This window comes from Microtus pennsylvanicus, chromosome X (assembly GCF_037038515.1).
Source record: "Microtus pennsylvanicus isolate mMicPen1 chromosome X, mMicPen1.hap1, whole genome shotgun sequence".
Taxonomy (NCBI): Eukaryota; Metazoa; Chordata; class Mammalia; order Rodentia; family Cricetidae; genus Microtus; species Microtus pennsylvanicus.
This window is the reverse complement of record NC_134601.1, coordinates 80734182-80754967: the sequence shown is the minus strand read 5'-3', so window position 1 is coordinate 80754967 and position 20786 is coordinate 80734182. Positions and strand designations below refer to the sequence as shown.

At 37.0% G+C, this 20786-nt stretch overlaps 1 protein-coding gene across 1 annotated transcript in view; it reads right to left on the bottom strand.

Moving 5' to 3' along the window:
- Positions 1–316: 316 nt before the first annotated feature.
- LOC142841003 (fibronectin type III domain containing protein 3C1-like) overlaps positions 317–20786 on the bottom strand; it is a 46141-nt gene continuing 25671 nt past the window's right edge. The window contains exons 11-26 of the mRNA XM_075957707.1: positions 20678–20731; positions 19828–19949; positions 19567–19741; positions 18717–18803; positions 18374–18512; positions 17701–17772; positions 16988–17106; positions 16763–16865; positions 16238–16344; positions 15918–16031; positions 14730–14879; positions 6648–6922; positions 6122–6334; positions 5466–5632; positions 2178–2299; positions 317–1040 (exon numbers count right to left, since the gene is read on the bottom strand). Of these exons, the coding sequence (XP_075813822.1) occupies positions 708–1040; positions 2178–2299; positions 5466–5632; positions 6122–6334; positions 6648–6922; positions 14730–14879; positions 15918–16031; positions 16238–16344; positions 16763–16865; positions 16988–17106; positions 17701–17772; positions 18374–18512; positions 18717–18803; positions 19567–19741; positions 19828–19949; positions 20678–20731 (2352 nt within the window). The 3' untranslated portion in view covers positions 317–707. The remainder of the gene's footprint in view (positions 1041–2177; positions 2300–5465; positions 5633–6121; positions 6335–6647; positions 6923–14729; positions 14880–15917; positions 16032–16237; positions 16345–16762; positions 16866–16987; positions 17107–17700; positions 17773–18373; positions 18513–18716; positions 18804–19566; positions 19742–19827; positions 19950–20677; positions 20732–20786) is intronic.

The window sequence follows — 20786 nt, the reverse complement described above, 5'->3', positions numbered from 1 at the left end:
ACTTCTTCAGGATTCTAATGTAGTCTGAAAACCTGCATTTCTCCAGGCTCCAGCTCCTCATTGGGACTGCGAAGACATCCAGCCTCCTGAGTGAAACAGCTAGTGATTCTTGGCCTTTCTGTCATGAGATGGCCATTGGTGGACTATTTGGAAGCCCTCTATACTGCCAGGCAGTCTAATGCATCCTCCATTAGTATATGTGTTCACTCTATCAGTTCTGTTCTTTAGAGAACTCCAGCTAGTACTCAAACTCTTTATCAGGATAGAAACCAATTGCTGAATACATTATTTTGAATAAAAGAGAGCACAAAAGATTGGTAGATACTTTTTATTTATTCGTATGGATATTTAACTGGACATGTAGAATTGATTTTTATCATTTTCTTACAAATAAAATTCCAGAACACTGCTGTTATCTCATGGTCTCAAAATTTTTGGAAAAGATTGACTTGAAAATTTAAGGCAGGAAATAGTTCAACAAAAGTTCTTAGTTTTGCACAACAATGTATAGTTTTGTTTACAAAATGATGGAATTTCCTTAAGAATTTTCTTCTACTGCCACATTAAAAGTTCTTAAATTCTAAACAGGATTTTTTTATATGTTACTAGTTTCTACCAATAATCTTTATTTTTAAGTATGAGTGAAGATGTATCTAAGGTTTTCTAAATTTGATGTAGTGTGCTTTCCTAATTCCTAAAAGAACAGACTAGTTGATCAGGAAGTACTGAATTGCAACAGCACACAAAATGGCAATAAGTGCAAATCCTATCAGAAGGGTTAAAACAAAGGTATCATCACTCATTTCTGTCTTGTACTTTTCATTGTCATTGTGGTTCCCTCTTCCTTTCCCTCCACTCCCTTTGCCATGCCCAGACTGATGCTTATAAGTTGACAAAAGTGAGCTGGAGCTATATGGCCCCCAGAGCTCCTGTATGCCATCAGAATTTTCATATTGGCGTCCGGCACAGACCTTGAAGCGATATCTTGAATTTGCAAGATAGTTGGAAAAGGAAAAGGTGGTATTCGGTCCTTTGTAAATCTAAAGGAAAAGGGATCAAATGAAAATTATAGTTTCTTTTTAATTAAAAGTACGTTGTGCATTTTTCAACAGAAAAACAACAAAAATTCATTAGTTTAATAAACATGTTCACAGCAAAAGTAAAATTTTACTCAGTGTTTTGGTGTAAGAGGTTCTTCTGTTTATGTGTTGCTTTCATTGGTTAATGAATAAAGAAACTGCTTTGGGCCTGATAGGGCAGAACTTAGGTAGGCAGAGAAGACAGAACTGAATGCTGGGAAGAAGGGCAGTGTGCGAAACTCCATGGATCTTCTGCCTGAGATGGATGCTGGTTAGAATCTTTCCGGTAAGCCACAGTAACGTGCAATACACATATTAATGGAAATAGGTTAAACTAATATGTAATAGTTAGCTAAAAAGACTTTAGAGCTAATGGCCAAGCAGTGTTTTAATGACTATAGTTTCTGTGTGGTTATTCCGGGTGTAAGCTAGCTGGGCAGCCAGGACAAATAAATGGCCCCTCTCTCCTTGTAACAATTGGCGCCTTCAACGTGGTCAACTAACTCCAAGTATTTCCAAGTATTGTTTATAAATGTTCTTTTACATTTAAAGGGAAATATGATATAAAGATAAATAATTTTCATTGGTATAGATCTTGCTTTATTGATACAAATTTAAGGTCAATTTTGTTTATATGTATTTCTGATCTTGATTAACCTATATTTCTTAATTATACATTACATTTTTAAATGAGCTACACAATCACAATACCTTAATCAAGATCAGAAATACATATAAACAAAATTGACCTTAAATTTGTATCAATAAAGCAAGATCTATACCAATGGAAATGTTTCAAGACAGGGTTCTCTGTGTAGCCCTTGTTATCCTGGAACATGATTTGGAGACCAGACTGACCTAGAACTCACAGATCTGCCTGTTTCTGCCTACCAAGTGCTGGTAATAAAGATGCACACTCTCACCAGCATACTACTAACAAAACAAAACAAGACCTCATAGATCCCAGGATACCCTCAGACTTGCTATGTAACCAAAGAGTACCTTCATCCTCCTGTGTTTACCTGTCAAATGCTGAGGCTAACATCAGGGGCTATCGTTCCTGGTAGAATATTAAAGACTAAATGTGAAAGAATATACCTGTTCAGCTTTCTTTCCAGTGACGACTTGAAGACAGTAAACAATGGGATCACCTTTAATTGGCTCCAAGGAATCCCATTTGATCTCACAACTGTTGCTTTTCAGTGGATGTAATTTAGGGGCTGGAAAAGGAAAATTACATTTTAGAAATTTCTAGTTTTTTCTACATGATGCTGAATACATCAAAATGACTCAAACCACACAATTATTACAAGCACACATAGACCTAATATGAGAAATAGGTAACCATATTTAAAAAGGTACTTTTGTATTTTGAGAGATGCTTTCCCTAAGTAGCTGTGACTGGCCTAGAACTTGCTACAAAGATTAGACTAGCCTTGTGCTGGCATTAAATGTGTACATTACCACACCAAACAGAACAATACTTATTATTGAATTTACTTTTTTTATACCATCAGTCATCATTATTGTAGCAAAACCTTGATGAAGTTATCAATTAATAATGCATAATTAGACTTTCTATTAATATTTTTATAAATTCAAATTTTGTTATTTTTCCTTCTAGAATAATCTGCATTGTGTTTAGGTGGTATGTTTTACATTTAGAAATATTTTTATAAGGACAAGTAAATTTGTTTGAGGGGTGCAACAACTGTGTGAGGTCAGAAGGAGCACACTATTGTTTTCATGTTGTTAGTCTCTACATTTTAAGAAAATGGGGCTTAAACATATAGGGACATTAGTCGGCAAAAGAAGAAAGCATTATTGTCATCTAGGCAGAATTAATTTAATTTGAATGTGTTTCGGTTAGCATTCCACTGGAGAAGAATGATTTCATATTAGTGATTGAACTTGGGGACTAGAGAGATGTCTCAGCAATTAACAGCATGGGCTGCTCTTCCAGAGGACACAGGTTTAATTCCCAGCACCTACATGGTAGCTCACAAATATCTGTTATTCCAATTCCAGGGGATCTGACACCCTCACACAGGCATACATGCAAACAAAAACACCAGTACACATAAAATAAGAAAAAAAATAATGATTGAACTCATATGGAAAGATAGAATCAACCAAACATCACAACTGGGAGAGGGGAAAATAGTCCTCAAACCTGGGACCTGCCAACTTGGACTCAGCATTTTACTGTTTTGATTGCAACATGCCTCCAGACCTTAGGACAACTGACTTTATGATAGAAGAACAATTCAGGCTGTAAAAACTCAGCATTACACAGCACCACCTGCAAATACTAAAACAAAGCTCTAACCCACCAAAGTCAATAATTCTGGGAAAGTCTCTAAATGTACTAACCATGTTTTTGGCTTCTGTAGTTCTGCTTCTGGCTAACTGTTCTTGTTAACCATATGCCAATCCAGACCATGTTTTTGTTTGTTTGTTTGTTTTTGCTTAAAAGCTCACCCTAAGACATCTCAGTGCTACAGTAACATCTGAAACACCTAGTGTAGTTTCAGACCTGCTAATAAATTCTTGCTATTGGCTTAAACCCATCTTTGAGCAGACTTCTCTGGTGGACACCATACAGTACTGATAAAAAGTTTAAATTAATAGTTTTAGAAATAAAGTTATTAAAGTTGATATATTAATTTAGTTTTAGTCAGTATAGCTACACCCATCAATTGATGACGTTTTTCATAAGAAAACATTTGAGAAAATATAATGTGTAGCAATGAATGGATATTACAATGTTGGCAGCACACCATTATGGAAGCCAGGAGCCTGTGTTTTGCATGTATATAGGTATGGGTACCAGTGTGTGTTCTTGGTGCTCACAGAGACAGGGCATTGGATTCCTTGGAACTGGATTTACAGATGGATTTACATTTGGTGGTTACGTAAACCACCAAATGGGTGTTGGAAACATAACCTGGGTCCTATGCAAGATCAACCAGTGTTCTTAAACTTTGAGGCCTCTTTTCAGCTCCATGGCTTACTCTTAAATTTGCAGTGCTAAAATTAGATGATGTCTAAGATATTTGAAAAATACTGATTTTCAGAGTCTTACTAATCCTTAAAAATGTATATTTTTCTGAGACAGAGCTTCTCTGTGCAACAGTCCTGGCTGTCCTGGAACTCAATTTGTAGACCAGGCTGGCCTTATACTCAAAGACCTGCATACCTCTGCCTCCCAAGTGCTGGAATAAAATTTTGTGTGTGCCACCACTACTAGGCCTGAAGTCTTGATAAATCTTTTCATTGTTCCTTAATTACACAATTAAGCACTACATTTTTATTATTCTATTAGTGAATTTAAAAATTACTATGGCATTTTTAAGATTTAATTTAAATTTCAAATTATTTATTCATTTAATGTATGTGGATGACATATACTTATGTCTGCACTATGTGTGCACCTGGTACCTGTGGAAACCAGAAGAGAGCACTAGATCTCCAGGACGTGTAGTTAGAGATGGTTGTAAGCTTCCATGAAAGCCCTAGGAATTGAACCTGGGTTCTTTGGAAGAACATTCAGTGCTACTAATCACTGACGCATCTATCTAGCCTCAAGACTTAAATTAATTTTTTTTTTGTTTTATGTGAGAGGGTGTCTCTGTGTAGGTCTGGATCCTGTCCTGAAATTTGCTCTGTAGACCAGTCTGGCCTCAAACTCACAGTGATCTGCTTGCTTCTGCCTCCTTGGGTGCTCAGATTACTGGCATGTGTCACTAGTGCCAGACTGTTTTTTAAATAATTTATTTATTATTATTTTATAGGCATTTGTGTTTTGCCTACATGTATGTCCACATAAGGGAGCCAGATACCCAGGAATGCAGTTACAGACAGTTATGAGGTTCCATATAGGTGCTGGGAATTGAACCCAACTCCTCTCGAAGAGCAGTCAATGCTCTTAACATCTAAACTCTCTCTCTAGACTCTTAATTTAATTTTTCAATTTTCAAAGAAAGTAAGAGGTTTTTTATGGCGTTTTCATACGTTTTGAGTTTGTTTAGGTTCCCCATCGCCTGTGCATCTCAGTTTCCTGCTCCGTCTAACTACTTGTACTCCTCAACCTCCTGAATCCCCTTCTACTTTAATGTCATATGTGTTTCCTGCCCTTTCTACCTCTTTCCTTAGAGTCTCCCCTAGTCTTATGATTTCTACTTTCCTCACCTCTACCCATACTGACTCTCACCTAAATACATTTATATAAAATTTAGAAGTCAGAATTTCCATGAGAGAGTGCATGTGGCATTTGTGCTTCTGAGCCTTGCTGCCTCTCTTGACTTAGCATTTTCTAATTACTGCTTATATATGTGTGCTGAGGAAGCTCTAAGAAAATGTTTTGCGTCTGAGCGCATCATTTACCTTTAAGAGCACCAGGTGGGGTTTTTGTTGTAGTGAAAGTGTAGACATCAGACTGTGGTCCCTCACCAGCTTCATTACATGCCTGGATTTTAAACTTGTATTGTGTGTATTCACTCAATTTTTGCACTTTGTGAGTCAGATCAGGCCCATGGTAAATGACAGAAAATCTGAGAGGAAAAAGATAAAGATTAGGGAAGCAATGTTATAATCAACAGTTGAACCCAAAAAAGTCAAAACAAGCCAGAAAGGGAAAACAAAGAAAAAGGCAAAAAGAAATCAAGTCACAAGATCAATACTGTCAGGGTGGCAGGCTTTCTCTCTTTCTTCCATAACTTCTGTTCTCTGGTACTTATTTTGCATGAAGTAAAGGAAAAGTGGTCAGGAAGAAAGGAAAACACAGAGCTTAACAATGCACAAGAATTGAAAGTATGTCTCACACAGCCACATGTTCTTTTCATGTCTACTTCATTCACTGAAACTACAGATTAAGACTTTTGTGTGTATGTGTTTGTGTGTGTGTGTGTGTGTGTGTGTGTGTTTGTGTGGAGAGAGAGAGAGAGAGAGAGAGAGAGAGAGAGAGAGAGAATATGGCTGGCAAGATATATCAGTTCAAAGTGTTCTAATTACAGTAGACATTAAATGGTAAAAGTGGTTACCTGCCAGATCGATCTTCCATTAGTAAGTTGTAGCTTATAGAGTTGGCATGTGATTTTTTCCGTGATGCATTCCCCCATTTGAGTCTGAGACTCTGGTGTCCTTGGACCACACAATCAAGCTGTGGAGGCGCGGGTAGTATTGGTTTGGTTTTGCTTCTTATTGATGGGCTAAAAGGGCTTAGTCCGTAATGATTAATAGCTTGAATTCTGATTCTAGTGGTAAAAATAAATTAAAATATATGAATTTATATTTAGTAGAGGAAATACTGTTCTTCATATAAGCCAACCTACTCTATCTCTATATAGAATGACTATTATACTGATTACAAGACAGGTTTCTAAGATAGAACTACTATTGAAAACTACTGATGAGAAGCAGAAATGTTTCTTACTAATATGAAATTTTGCCAATGAAACATAACTCTTTTCAAAAGAAATTTGAAGTGTATTAAATACACAAATGCAGGTCTGCTCAAAATTCTCAACATTCTTTCCACCTTCCCAAAATAAGATATGAGTGACTTACCTGTATGTAGTATTGGGCTGTAGATTTTTCAGAACATACTCTGTTACTCTATCAACAGTCAAGATTTTTTTATCTCCATACTCGATGTTATATCCAGTGATGGGAGAACCATGGCAGTCTGGCTCCTCCCATCGGATAGCTATGCAAGATGAAGACAGTTTGGCAGGAACTTTGTCTTCAACTTCTTGTAACATTGGAACTATGGCAGGTACAGTTCCCGGTGTAGTTACTTTTCCAGTTCCTCCAAACATTCCAACCCCAACTATATTGACAGCCTGTAAAACAATGTAACATTCGTTAGCAATTCATTTTAATGATTTTCTGTGCATGAACATTTTGTTGCATAATGAAACAGTGCATCATAAACACATATTCTAACAATTTGGTTCTACACTGCAGAAATACATGCTGAGACTTGAAGTGTGTGTCTTTAGGAAGGTAAAAAGTTATAAAAAGATGAACCACTGACTAATGCCAAAATGACTGAGAAGAGTTTAAATGTTTGGGGGTCATAGAATCAAATTATTCACAATAATATAAGGAAAAGAGAATGAATAGACATAAATATTGATCAATTGAAACCGAATCATCTGCATCTGGCAACTTTGTACTTGAATTCGCTAAATTTTCCTTCCAGAAAGTGATTTCATCTTTGACGGCTGAGAAACAATTTGCTGATAACCAATCTCATTAGGTAGATAAATCAATGAGTACATAAAGTCAGCGGGCTTGTTCACACACACACACACACACACACACACACACACACACACACACACACACACAAAGAGTGCACACGAATGAAGAAAAGTCGGAAGTGTTATATGGACATTTTAGATAATTAACCCCCCACAAGACTCATCAACTATGACACTAAGATTTTCTCCATTCTTCATGCTTGGGGTTTTATCTCTGTTAAGTTCCCATCCAGTCAATCAGTTTCACTGATCTTGGGCAAGCATATAATATATAATCCCAAACTGAACAATAATATATATCCTGTACCTACTTTCCTCTGGGGACAATATTTTCAGTAACTACAGCTCAATACTATGGCCAAGAAATCACCATTGATAAAACACACTGATGTTACTTGGAACTGTGTGTACTTATTTGTGTGTGTGCTTAAGTTTTAGTCAGTCACGATGGTCCCTTCAATACAAAGAAGTTTTATCACAGGATTCCATGTGCTCCTCTTCCAGCCACAGTATGTTCCAACTCTGCCCAATTTCCAACTCCTCAAAACCACTAACTGCTCGCTATACATCATTACTACAAATTTCTTGTTTTCATAATATCATATAAATATTATATAATGCAACATATAACTTTGATGCAGGCTCAGCTTTTAGTTACTGTAATAATCTGGAGAGCTTTCAGCTTTTATATATTAATAATTTGCTCATTTTTATTACTGAACAGTGTGTCACTGTATAGATGTATCATAGTTTACTTAACCATACATCCGTTGAAAGATATTGAGATGATTTTAGTTTGACTCCTACAAATAAATGTAAGATGCTACTGTGCTCTTTATCTGGAAAGGCTATGATTCTCATCAGTGTCTTGTGAGTGACCAGTTTCCTTAGGAATCTGACAACACTTGGTGTTACCATTGATCTTTAACTTAGGCATTCTGAAAGGGACCTTTTAGTGACTTTTTTAATAAAGGTTAAACATAGCTGTACAAATAGGTAATAAATCAAGAAGCTATATGAGAAATTATTGAATCTCTGTCTTTTGAAAATTCCAACTTAGAATGCAAAAAGGTACTTAAGTATTTAAAGGTCAAAGTAGCATCAATGGATGGATATATTCTGACACAGTCAATGTTGAGTCATTTGACTATAATACTGACGATTGGGCAGAAGAATCAATTTCCAAAGGTATGCAGAGACATCAAAATACCAAATGCTTTTATAGTGATAGAATAGGACATCTGAGAAGGGATTGTAGACAAGATGTTTCTAGAAATGTTTCCACTGGGAATGACAAAAATAGAAGGTTTCAACCTCTGGATTATATAGAAGATGCATCAAAGGCCACCATTGGACCAATTAATGTAGATCAACAGGAGACAAACAAGACAACCTGCTACCATTGAGAAACTTTGGGGGAGGGCTCTTGCAGGCCCTCACATTAATTGTGGTCCAGTCATTCCCAGTCACTGTGGAGGACATGTCTTCCCAGAAAAGCTAGAACAATTAAGTGCCTGTTGTAAAAAGCAAAACAAAACAAAACAAAAAAAACCATACTGCTCTGGATGGTAGAATAAACATAGAGGATGAATAAAAAATTCTAATAGAAAAATCGGAAATGTATATTTTGGCAGACTTCTATAAATGAACAAAGACCAAAGCTGAGAGTACATATAAGTAATATTAAATTGAAGGATTACTGGACACAGGTGAGGATGTGACTATTATTACTCCAGAATCTTGGTATCTGAATTGGCCTCTTCAGGAGGCAAATATTCAATTCCTAAGAACTGGAACCCTATCTCAACTAAAACAAAGCATGAGATGGGGTGAATGCATAGAGTCAGCAGGACAGAGAGGAAAGCTGAGGCCATATTTATCTAACATAGCAGTGACTCTATGGGGTCATAATCTGTTGCAGCAATGTAATACCCAGATTAACATTCATGTAGTCTCAGATATGGGAGTACAATCCAATTCATGTTTCTGGGAAGGATATCATAAGGTACTATTAAAAAAAAACTGTCAACAGCCATTCAGATTGTACAAAAACACAAAACAATTAGCAAACCTTCAGAGGTGCTAACAGCCCTGCCTTTAAAATGGTTAACGAAGGAACCAATATGGGTTAAACAATGGCCTTTGATAGAAGAGACACTATAAACTTTAGAACAGCTGGTACAGGGGCAACTAGATGTGCACCATATTGAAGAATCAAGCAGCCCTTGGAATTTTCCTGTATTTGTTCTTGAAAAGAAATCTGGAAAATGGAGAATGGTGTCAGATCTAATAGCTGTCAATAAAGTTATTCAACCAATGGGCCCTCTATAATCTGGAATTCCTTTGCTTTCCCTGTTGCCTAAAGGATGGCCTTTTATAGCTATTGATTTAAAAGATTGTTTTTTTCATTATACCTTTATAAGAAAAAGACAGAAAATTTTTCCTTCACAGTGACTACTTATAATAATTCTCAGCCTTCTAAGAGATTTCAATGAAGGATCCTCACACAGGGAATGTTAAATAGCCTCACCCTGTGCCAATAGTTTGTAAGTCAACCATTGGAAATAATACATAAGCAATTTCCTAAATTTATAGTTTACCATTACATGGATGGCATTTTGCTATCTGATTCAAATGTAGATAATTTAGAAAGAAAGTTTGAAGAAGAAAGTTTTGCCTAATTGTGGATTACAAATTGCTCCTGAAAAAATACAAAGAGGAGATTCTATGAATTATTTAGGTTATAAAATAGGTTTATAGAAAATTAGGTTAGTTGAGATAGTGCACCATTTTACAACATTCTGACCACAACTTAAAATAAGAACTTCAGAAAAACCCAAGTGACTACTCAAAGACTATCTGTAATTGTACCAAACAGTAATCTTGAAATTTATCCATCATTTTAGTTTTTACAGGATCCCATAGAAATAGCATTACCTCCATGACAGCTGAAAATGATTCTAGAAGACAATGTTCCCCTCTTCCAACAAAGTTTGTCCTCAGGGTTAGGGAAATCTATTAGGGGTTGGTTATAAGTGATATAGGGTTGGGGGTTGAAATTAAGTAGGCTCAGGGATCTCTTTTGATAAAAGGGATTAGATAGGATAATAGGTAGATTAGTGTGAGCTTACTCACAATAATAATAATAGTGAATAGTAGTGAGAATACTTATGAGCTATTATTTATAGATGATTTATATTGGTATAAATTCTTGCATATTGATAAAAATTCAAATTATATTTGTTATATTGAACATACTCTTATTTCTGTGTACAATATTTCTGTACCTATGCAAAGTTATTTTGTCATATTATATGAATGCATGTTTCTACCTCTTTTTAAGATATTTTGTATATTGATACAATTTTAGGATACATTTATTATATTGCAATATATATTTCTACCTCCGATCAAGATACTTATACATTGTTTACATTTGGAGGTCATTGTTCTCATCTGCTGCACATTTGTTTAAAGATTGTTTAATATGAATCCTTAGTCTTTAAGCTATATAGGTATTAAGAATTATAGATCAATAGACATCCATGTTTGTCATAGTTAGACTAACCAAGTTCTTTAGATGTGCAGAAATTGTATTCTGCATAGATAGGTAACCTTTAACTACTTCAAAGAATTGTAGAATATGACATTCAAATAACTTAGGATTCTGTTGACATGAGAGATGATTGCTTCTGGAAGTACTGATCTATTCCTGAGAGAATGTTGAATAATGAATATACTCCACTTGGACCTTGTTTTCTTCTTAACAAACTGGCCTTTGGGCAAATAACTGACACTACCTCAAACACTGAAAAATACAGTGTCCAGACTGAACAAACATGATACAGCAAAAAGACTGCCAAACATCGCCAAAACAGGGTAAGATGGTCTTTAAAATTTTCCTGCTTCTCACGGAACCACAATTCTTAGTTAAGGGACCCACTTTAGGGTGGGCAGGAGAATTGACCCTAGAGGGGCTCCCAGGTGCCCAAGCTGAGGTCCCCAGTTAGTTCCTTGGGCAGCGGAGGATAGGGAACCTGAAATGACCCCATCCTAGCGCAATACTGACGAATATCTTGCATATCATCTTAGAACTTTCATCTGGTGATGGATGGAGATAGAGACAGAGACCCACACTGGAGCACTGGACTGAGCTCCCAAGGTCCCAATGAGGAGCAGAAGGAGGGAGAACATGAGCAAAGAAGTCGGGACCGCGAGGGGTGCACCCACCCACTGAGACAGTGGAGCTGATCTACTGGGAGCTCACCAAGGCCAGCTGGACTATTACCAAAAAAAGCATGGGATAAAACTGAACTCTCTGATCATGACGAACAATGAGGGCTGATGAGACGCCAAGGACAATGGCACGCAGTTTTGATCCTACGCAATCTGCTGGCTTGGTGGGAGCCTAGCCAGTTTGGATGTTCACCTTCCTAGATATGGACGGAGGGGGGAGGTCCTAGGACTTACCACAGGGCAGGGAACCCTGACTGCTCTTTGGACTGGAGAGGGAGGGGGAGAGGAGTGGGGAGAAGGGGAGAGGGGTGGGAGGAGGGGGAGAAGAATGGGAGGAGGGGGAGGGAAAGGGGAGGCTGGGAGGAGGTGGAAATTTGTTTTTTTTCCTTTATTCTTTTATCAATAAAAAAAAAAAAGAGTGTACCCTGGAAAAAAAAATTTTCCTGCTTCTGAAAATGGTCTGTCAGTTGCTCTAGGCCATAGGCAAAGCTGGTTGCCCCAACATTGAAAATGAGACTTTGGGTGATTGCCCAGATAACCAGTTGTCACTGTCATTTCTAGCACTTTTGGAAGTTGCTTGATTACACTTCATTTTTATTCAAGTAATATTATTTACCTTCTCAGATCTTTGAAGAATTTGCAGACTAGATAGTCATAGTTACTTTCCTCTCATGAATTAGAAAAGCCATTTCTAATATAAGACTTAGACTCCTTTTGGAAAAGATTACTACTAAAAAATTCAACATATATTTCTTGCTTGATGTTGTTCATTCTATTTGTAATTCCAAATTTTATACTTGATATTTGTTCTGATTGTATATAGTTTTGTATTAGCCTTAAAACTCTTTTATTTAGACAAAAGGGGAGGTGCTGTGGGAATTCCTTCAGCCAATAGCATTTAAGATACTAGCCAACTTTGGGTGTGGTCTTATGTACTATAAATGCAGACAAAAAAGCCTGCATGAGCCCTTTGGATGCTAGATTGGGTTTCAGTTCCTTGTGCATGCAGAGGACTGCAGATAACTATACTTTATGTGAGTTTACCACCTAATAAATAAGTATTTATTATATTCCATTCTGAGAAAGTGTGGAGATCTTTTGTATTAAAACATCCTAGGATATACTTATCCAGGTGTCAGGCTCCATCAGGGTCTCTAAACAACCTTGGGAGTCTTCATGGTGTTAAGTAGGGGACCCTCATCATATGAGAAACCTTTCACCAGTTAACCCATCTTTCTCTCTAAACAAGTATTAGAGAGCATCAGCAATGTTGGACACTGGCTTCTGACAATCCAAGACCAGATCTGTTACCTGGATGTTGCTGTCAAGCAGAACTTCTGGGCCCTCCCTGTCTTCTATAGGACACCCATGGGGGCTATGTGTGCACTTTTGAATAAACAGTCTTATTTTTTTATCAGTAAGTCAGTTCAGGTAGAAATGGATCACAAGGTTGAAAGGCTACTGTACTGGAGAAATGGCTTGATGATTAAGAACACTTGTTGCTCTTACAGTGGTTCTAGGTTCAGTTTCCAGCATCCCCAGTGTGGCACACAATCATCTGAAACTGTGTTCCACGGGATCTGATGCCTTCTAATCTGGCCTTTGTGGGTGCCAGGCATCTTTTTTTTTAAAAAAATTATTTATTTATTATGTATACAATATTCTGTCTGTATGCCTGCAGGCCATACAGAAGAAGGCACCAGACCCCATTACATATGGTTGTGAGCCACCATGTGGTTGCTGGGAATTGAACTCAAGACCTTTGGAAGAGCAGGCAATGCTCTTAACCTCTGAGCCATCTCTCCAGCCCCTGGTGCCAGGCATCTTTATAAAATTAAATTAAAATTAAAAAGGATACAGTCATTGTTCTACAGGGGTCTTACATCTCATGATTAACCCTTTCACATTAACCCTTAATTGCTTCTTTTGGCTGCTCTTTTGGTTGCTCCTGCTTACCCTGATCATTCTGGGATTGCTCTTTCTTCCATGATTTGCTAACCTTTTCCAGATGTTTTGGGCTGAAAGGATCACCTCAATTTTCCTAGCACAGTCAACTCACAAGAAGGCCTTAAAGTTGTCCTCCTCCTCTAGACCCTTCATTCCTAGGACTGTTGCCCCTCCTTAACAGGAAGTATCATTAGAGACATCTTCACAAGCATAGTTCCTGAATTGAGAGAACAGAAGCACAGCCATCTTGTCTTGAAGGCAGCTCCATTCTGGCCTGAATAGTATCCCTTTCGATGAAGCTAACGGTTTCAGTTTGATGAATACAGATTTTAATTGAATATATCATTCCTATAATGCTAGTTAAATCAGTAACATCATCTCATCTAACCCATAAGACCATTCTGATCATTCAGGAAAATTCCTAGAATCCCCAGTAAGGCTTTCCCAAGCCCTAGCGCTATAAGAACCCTAGCCAGTAAATGAAGCTCATTGCCTTACTGTATTGACTTCAGATAAGTACCTGTCCCAAGTTTTTCTCAAAGTCAACCTATCTTTGAACTGGGGAAGCAGAGGCTGTGGGATTTCTGAGTTCGAGGCCAGCCTGTTTTCCAGTGAGAATACCAGGACAACCCGGGCTACACAGAGAATCCCTGCCATGTCTTAAAAAGTCAAAAAGCAAAGCAACACTCTCCTCAAAAAAAAAAAAAAAAAGAAAAAAGAAAGAAACTGGTTGTGTAAGCTTGAACAGGTGTATTTGTTTCAGACAAGGACCCATCTTATACTCCAGTCCAGCCTTAAACTTATTATGTATCCCACGCTTACCTCAAACCTGAGGCAATTCTCCTGCATCACCCTCCAAAATTCTAGAGATACATGCCTGTTCTACAGGCCTGGGTCAAGTCAGTGTTTTAATAACCATTTTAGATAATTGCTAGAAGTTCAGAGAGATCTGAAAACCACAGACGTATAAAGGAAATATGACAGATCAAGTGGGACTGGAAAGTACATGTGAGATCATTTGGGGCTTTAAATAATACGAGAAGGAACTCCAAGTGCTGTAGTCAAAGATAAGCAATATTCTTAGAAATCCTTCCCTTCTTGACTTTACCCTGGTCTTTACATTGGGAATGACGCTAGTATTATATATATGTAAAGCACAGTTCAATAGCTAAGGAAATAATGAAGGAAATGCCATCTCTACCTGGACTCTGCAAAAATACGTGGTTGCTGGAATAAGGCCTTTGACTTCATACCGCAAACAAGGGCCAGTGTAAATCAAGTGCATGGAATCTTCAACTTGTCCCCACTGCAGTCGGTAATCGGTGATTTCAGCACCGTTGCATTTAGGAATCTGAAAGACGAAATGCACACAGAAATTCAATCCTTTTTCTAAGTGGTCACTGTATTAGACACTGTGGAGAGGAATAACACATAAAGCTTGTAATCCATCAAGTGAAACAGGATAGAGATGGATAGAAACAAACACAGGCAGGACACTAGAACCACATTCAAAGGCACAAGTTAGAGTAAGAAAAAGGACATGCTGATTTCACAACTGAGATGAATGAAAACAAAAATATTGTTTAACATTGCCATTGGTTGGTATGATAAATCACTGATCATATGACCTGGTGAATTGGCCTACATAAGTTAAAAAATTAGTGTTGTCATACATTATTAACAGACTAATCCTTTATGTCAGTGTTAAAAAAATAAGCCATTGCTTGAGACTGGGGAAAAAAAGAATAACCCAAATGAACCTATTTGCCTAAATAATTAGGCTAATCCTTAATATTAAGAATGTAACTAGTTTGGTAAGACATTCACATGGGTTGCTAAAAGCTTATTTTTAAATCTTTAATATACCTTATGTACCAGCTTGCAGTTACAGGTTAGAAATGGTACCAGAAGATTTTTCAATGACGTTCTTCAAAGAATAGCAAGTTCTGGGCTGGGGATATTGTTCACAAGCAGTGAGCTTGCCTACCATGCATGAATCAGCCCCAGCTTCAGTCCTCAGCAGCACAGAAAGTTAAACTTTTATAAAATGATTTACCTTAGCTGTCTCTTGCATTAGCTTTAAAACCTCAATTAGTAACCCATTGATAGTCCATTTTGATCTCTGTTTTTATAGTTGATATATGAAGAGCAGAATATCAGTTCTGTAGTCTTCATGATATTACTGGTATCAATTCTTAGGTTTGTTCTAGAAACCAAGATCTGAGGGTTACGGGATCCTAATTCTAATCTATGATTCATGAGGAATTATGGGATCCTAATTCTAATCATTGATTTATTAGAGATTTCAGGGTTTTTCCACAAAATGTTCTAACCCATTATCATGTTTGTGTATCAGCAAAATTAATAAGAAGTTGAATTAGTGAAATACCTCCCAACTGACAACAACACAGGTTGGACCCTTGCAGGTTAGCACAGGTGTACCACACTGAGAAGGAGGGTGCCGGGCTGGTACAGTTCCACACTTCATTGAAGTAGAGCCAAGCTACAAATTAAACAAACATACAAATAAACAAACCCATGCATGACTTTGCAGGTGTGGTCACTCCTTACCTGGACGGCAAGTACAGTGCAAGCATGTATTCACTCAAAGTGAAATAAAGTACAGGCGGGTCACCTGGGCAATGCAGCTTCTCTTATTTTATGTTTTTAGCCAGAAACTGTGGGTTCTTCAGGAAGTCATTTACTTACTGTACATTTCTTTTTGGAGCCAGAGTACTCCTTTCTGTCATTCCGGGGACCTTTTGCTTTTTTGCCACGCATGACTGTTTCCAAGTTCCCATTAACAGAGCGATTGTCTATGAAATATGTAAAATACACTCAGTTCTCACCTCCACAAATTAGTTATGTTGGTATTAGTGTTCAAACCCACTCTTGTTTATACTAAACACATACACTATTCTTTATGTTTTGCTTCACACCAAGTCTCTGGTTTTCATGGATGGTCCTTTAGAACAATACAATATACTGTGGAGTGAGTTAAGACTTCTCTTTTAAAATGCTTAGAGATGCCAAGCTTATTGTATCAATTAACCTTTTAATTAAACTTAGAAATTCAGCTAGGTTTCCATTACCAAGCATTGGTTTGCTAAGAATTATTCAATTCAGACTAAAAGGAAACTCTACTTGATGATATTAACACATGTATGCAAAACAAAAGTCACAGAACTAGAAGTTTAAGCACAGTTGTCAATCATGTAAGGAAGCCTTACTTACCAAGGAGGTTTATGTCTTTGCACTTGGTTTTACTGTTTAAGGGCAGTGAGCGACAAGACGCAGGAGGTAGAGTGGGTGTCTGAATTGTCAATACATCAGAAGGCTAAGAGATAGAAAATATTTTACTATTTTACTAAATTAGAGTTCAGATTTAGAAAACATCCAATAATATAATAGTTTATTTCAACCCTCAATTTGAGAACTCTCCCCTTTCTGATTTCTTACCTGGCTTTGGCCTACAGGTGAAGTACAGAAGACTCTCAGTTTATATGTGGTTCCTGGTTGGAGGCCATCGTACAGAAATTCCTGGAGAGTGCCATTGTAGATTATCTTCCAAAGATTTGCTGCAGGAAGTGGAGCAATTTGGCTCAATTTGATCATAGGTCACTTCTAAATTTTATAAGTTCCCACAACAATTAATATATGCATGATAAAGGAACAACCATCTTAGAACACAACTTGATCCAATTATCTTTTGGGAGGTAAGGTTTTTTAAGACGGGGTTTCTCCATGCAGCACTGGCTGTCTTTGAAATCACTCTGTAGATCAGGCTGGTTTCCAACTCACAAAGCTCTGCCTGCTTCCCCCTCTTGAGTGTTGGGATTAAACATTTATGTCATCACAGTCCAGTGTAATCCAATAATTTTTCATGATAAATTATTTTACTTCCCGCAGAATTAAACAAAAGTTTATGGGATCAGTAAGTCACGATTTCTAATCAAAAGTACTCCAATTGCATTCTGTGGTTTGGTCTTATAGGTGTGTATTTATATTAATTTCTGGTTTTTGCAATTGCACTATTATTATATAAGACACTACTATTAGCTGAAGCTAAGTCATAGTTTTGCTAGGAAACTGTGTACTATTTTTTTTCAAAACTTCTAGATGGCTGTAAGATTATTTCAAAATAAAATATTTTAAAATTTGTGTTGCCTTACCACCATCTGAATTTTCATTGACTTCTAAACTGTAACTTGAAATGTGCATCCCACCATTGTCTCTGGGGGAGTCTAAAAAGAGAAACAAATTTTAAGTGATTTTCTGAAAGCTTGCAAATCTTTCACTAAAATTTTATCTCATAAAATGTAACTTCTCACAGAGAAAAATATAAATGACATTGTGATATAACTAGTAACAATCTAAAAATCTAATACAAGTTATATACATTTGATATCACTCATCAAGTATTTAGATAGTATTTCAAAGTTCTTGGTAAGAAACTAAAATGCTAAGAATATGTGGAGTAATTTTTATTCATCTAATTTAGGGGCAAAAAATCTGTTTAGACATAATTTCTGATTAAGCTGACCTTTATCTTTGACACAGACCTGTTACTAAGTACATATTTTGACTAAAATTTTACTTGGAATACAGTTATTTAAGGATACATATGAAGTTCAAAAGTTGGTTCATATGTGACTAGTTATGCTAGCTATAGGAAATTCAATAGCAGATTATCAAAAATGATAGGGTTTATAAAATTCATTTATATTGCAGAGTATTTCACATGCAAATGGGACTATTTTATTAAGCTTAGAGCAATTGCAGAAAGATTTCCTCTCAATAGTAATTATGGAGAGAACAAACTTCAGACATAAAAGAATTATTTACCCCAGCCAATTTTTACTTGGCGTGCATGGATTGCTCCCACTACATATGGTTTTTTAGGGTATCCAGGCTTGGCTGGACAAGTAGAATATTTTACTTCTCCACTGGGGTTGCTTCTTCCTTCCAGATTGTAGGCAAAAATCTGTTTGTGTAAAAGAAATTATTTTGTTGGACATTGGAAATAAATGTCTGCTTTGATAATGTGTAATGTGCAGCTGGGTGAGCATTTCCAAGAAATAAATACAAAGTAAAGTTTCATTTCAAAGAAAAACACCAGCATTTATCCCAGTGAAGAGTTTAGTCTTATATGAAAACACAACACCAATTTTTAAATCATGGCACATACCCGAAACTTGTATGTAGTATTTCTCTGAAGATTTTTTACAATGCACGAGAGGTCTTCTCCATTGTATTTAGGTTTAAAACCCAATCCCTGCAAATGGAGGACAGGGAATTTAGGAAAGAAGCTTAGGTTCCAGCTCTAGCTTTAATTTACTATCTACCTTAATGGTCTTGAGAAAGTACCTTAGACTTTCTGAACCCCAAAGGGTCTGCACCAGTTCCTCTGCATATATGTTACAGCTGTTAGCTTGATGCTTTCTTGGGACTCCTAATAGTGGGAATGGGTGCATCTCTGACTCTTTTGCCTTTGTTTGGGAGTTTTTCCCTCCTATTGGGTTGCCTTGTCCAACTCTGATATTATATGAGCCTATTAGTTACGACCCAGAACATATCTCAATGTTATCTCCTCCATTTAACATTTTGTGGCTTGTACATAGTAATTTGCGGCTGCTGTTTAAATTGACCGGCTCTTTGACACAGATTTGAAAGCTCCAAATGGAAGGAAATAGTTGCCCACCCACACGGGAAAACTGAGATGAAGGTGGACAGCTTGGCAGAATTTTGTAAAGGTGCTGAAAGTTATCTGTGACCACAGAGAGTCAGCCAGAACAGGGCTGGAGCTGAAAATGCTAACAGATGTCTTTGAATAGAACGAGCAGAGTGCAGAGATGCTGCTGTTGCCTTGAGCTAGTTGAGGTTGAGCAACCTATGCAGACTTGCCCAACAGTTGCTCTGCACTGAGCCCATTCAGAACACAGGGACTCAAGGCTGTTCCCCCCTCCAAGTGAGAAGTGAGTATAAAAAGGTATTGAGAGATGAGGCTAAAGATCATAGCCCCCAAACAGGACACTTACAGATCTTGGTTCCTCCATCTCGAGGACATAAGTAAGAGTGTCATTTGGGTTTGGGTTTGTCGGGGCACACCATTCCAGTGACAAACTATAGACTCCTGCTTCTTTCAACTTAGGAGGCAGCGGTGCCGGAGGTGTGTTTCCTGATGTGTGGAAGACGGCTATTTCACTGTAATTACTAAAAGGATACGTTAAAGTGGAAACACCAGTTTCAGGATCTCATGGCACTGTAGACTTTTCAATAGTGAAAATAATTCAGTGTACCTGGAGCCGAAGTGATTTTTGGCAGCTAATCTGAATGCATACTTCGTAGAAGCGGTCAGTTTAAAGATCTTGTGCTGTTTAGTGGGACCACTGTAGCAAATTTTGAACTCTTCACCTTTACCCTTGACAATGCACACAAAATATTAGAATATTTTAAAATAGTGCGCTTAATAGCACATACTCGTCATAACCTTAATCATTCACAATCAGGTGAATGATTTTTAAAGATATCTGTGCATGAAGTCTAAACCAGATGGGATCCCTTCACTGACAGGGGAAAATGGACACAAGCCCTCATCCCTAAGCCAGAACTTATCTTCAGATGAAAACGGCTTGATAAAAAAAAATTTATTTTTTTCCCATGGAGTCTCACTGGGTATCCAAACCATACTTAAGGACAGGATCCATTCCCAGCAGTATTTGACCAATAACAAAATGAATTCAATGGTAAAAGTGGACATTTTTTTAGTGACTCATAATGCTTTGTCTGGGCATTTAAAAATATGTACAGGTCTTTTGATTAGATATTATGCTTTCTGATCTTTATGAGATTTCTATGTGCACAAATGTATGTCTCTATATCTACATGTCTTTCTTGTGCTTTTTCTTTGACTCTTTTTCTGTTTGTTTGTTTTTTCTTATTCAGATATTTTTTTCAAAATTTTATCTTATTTTATTATTTTCTTCCTTCTTGCATTAGATGCCTGTTTTCTAAGGAGAACAAGAAAGTCTGTGGATTTGCATGAGGGATGCATAGGGGACCTGGAGTTGAGGGAGTGGAAACAGTAATCTGCATATATTATATGAAAAATTATTTTAATAAAATTAAAATCAAAATAAATGTGCATACCTCATCCCATTCCAAAAGAAAGCTGCTTATTTTGGATCCATTATCTTTGGAACCCTGAAAAGATTAGAATAATAAAATTATTATCGGTTATTTTTACATAATACATATA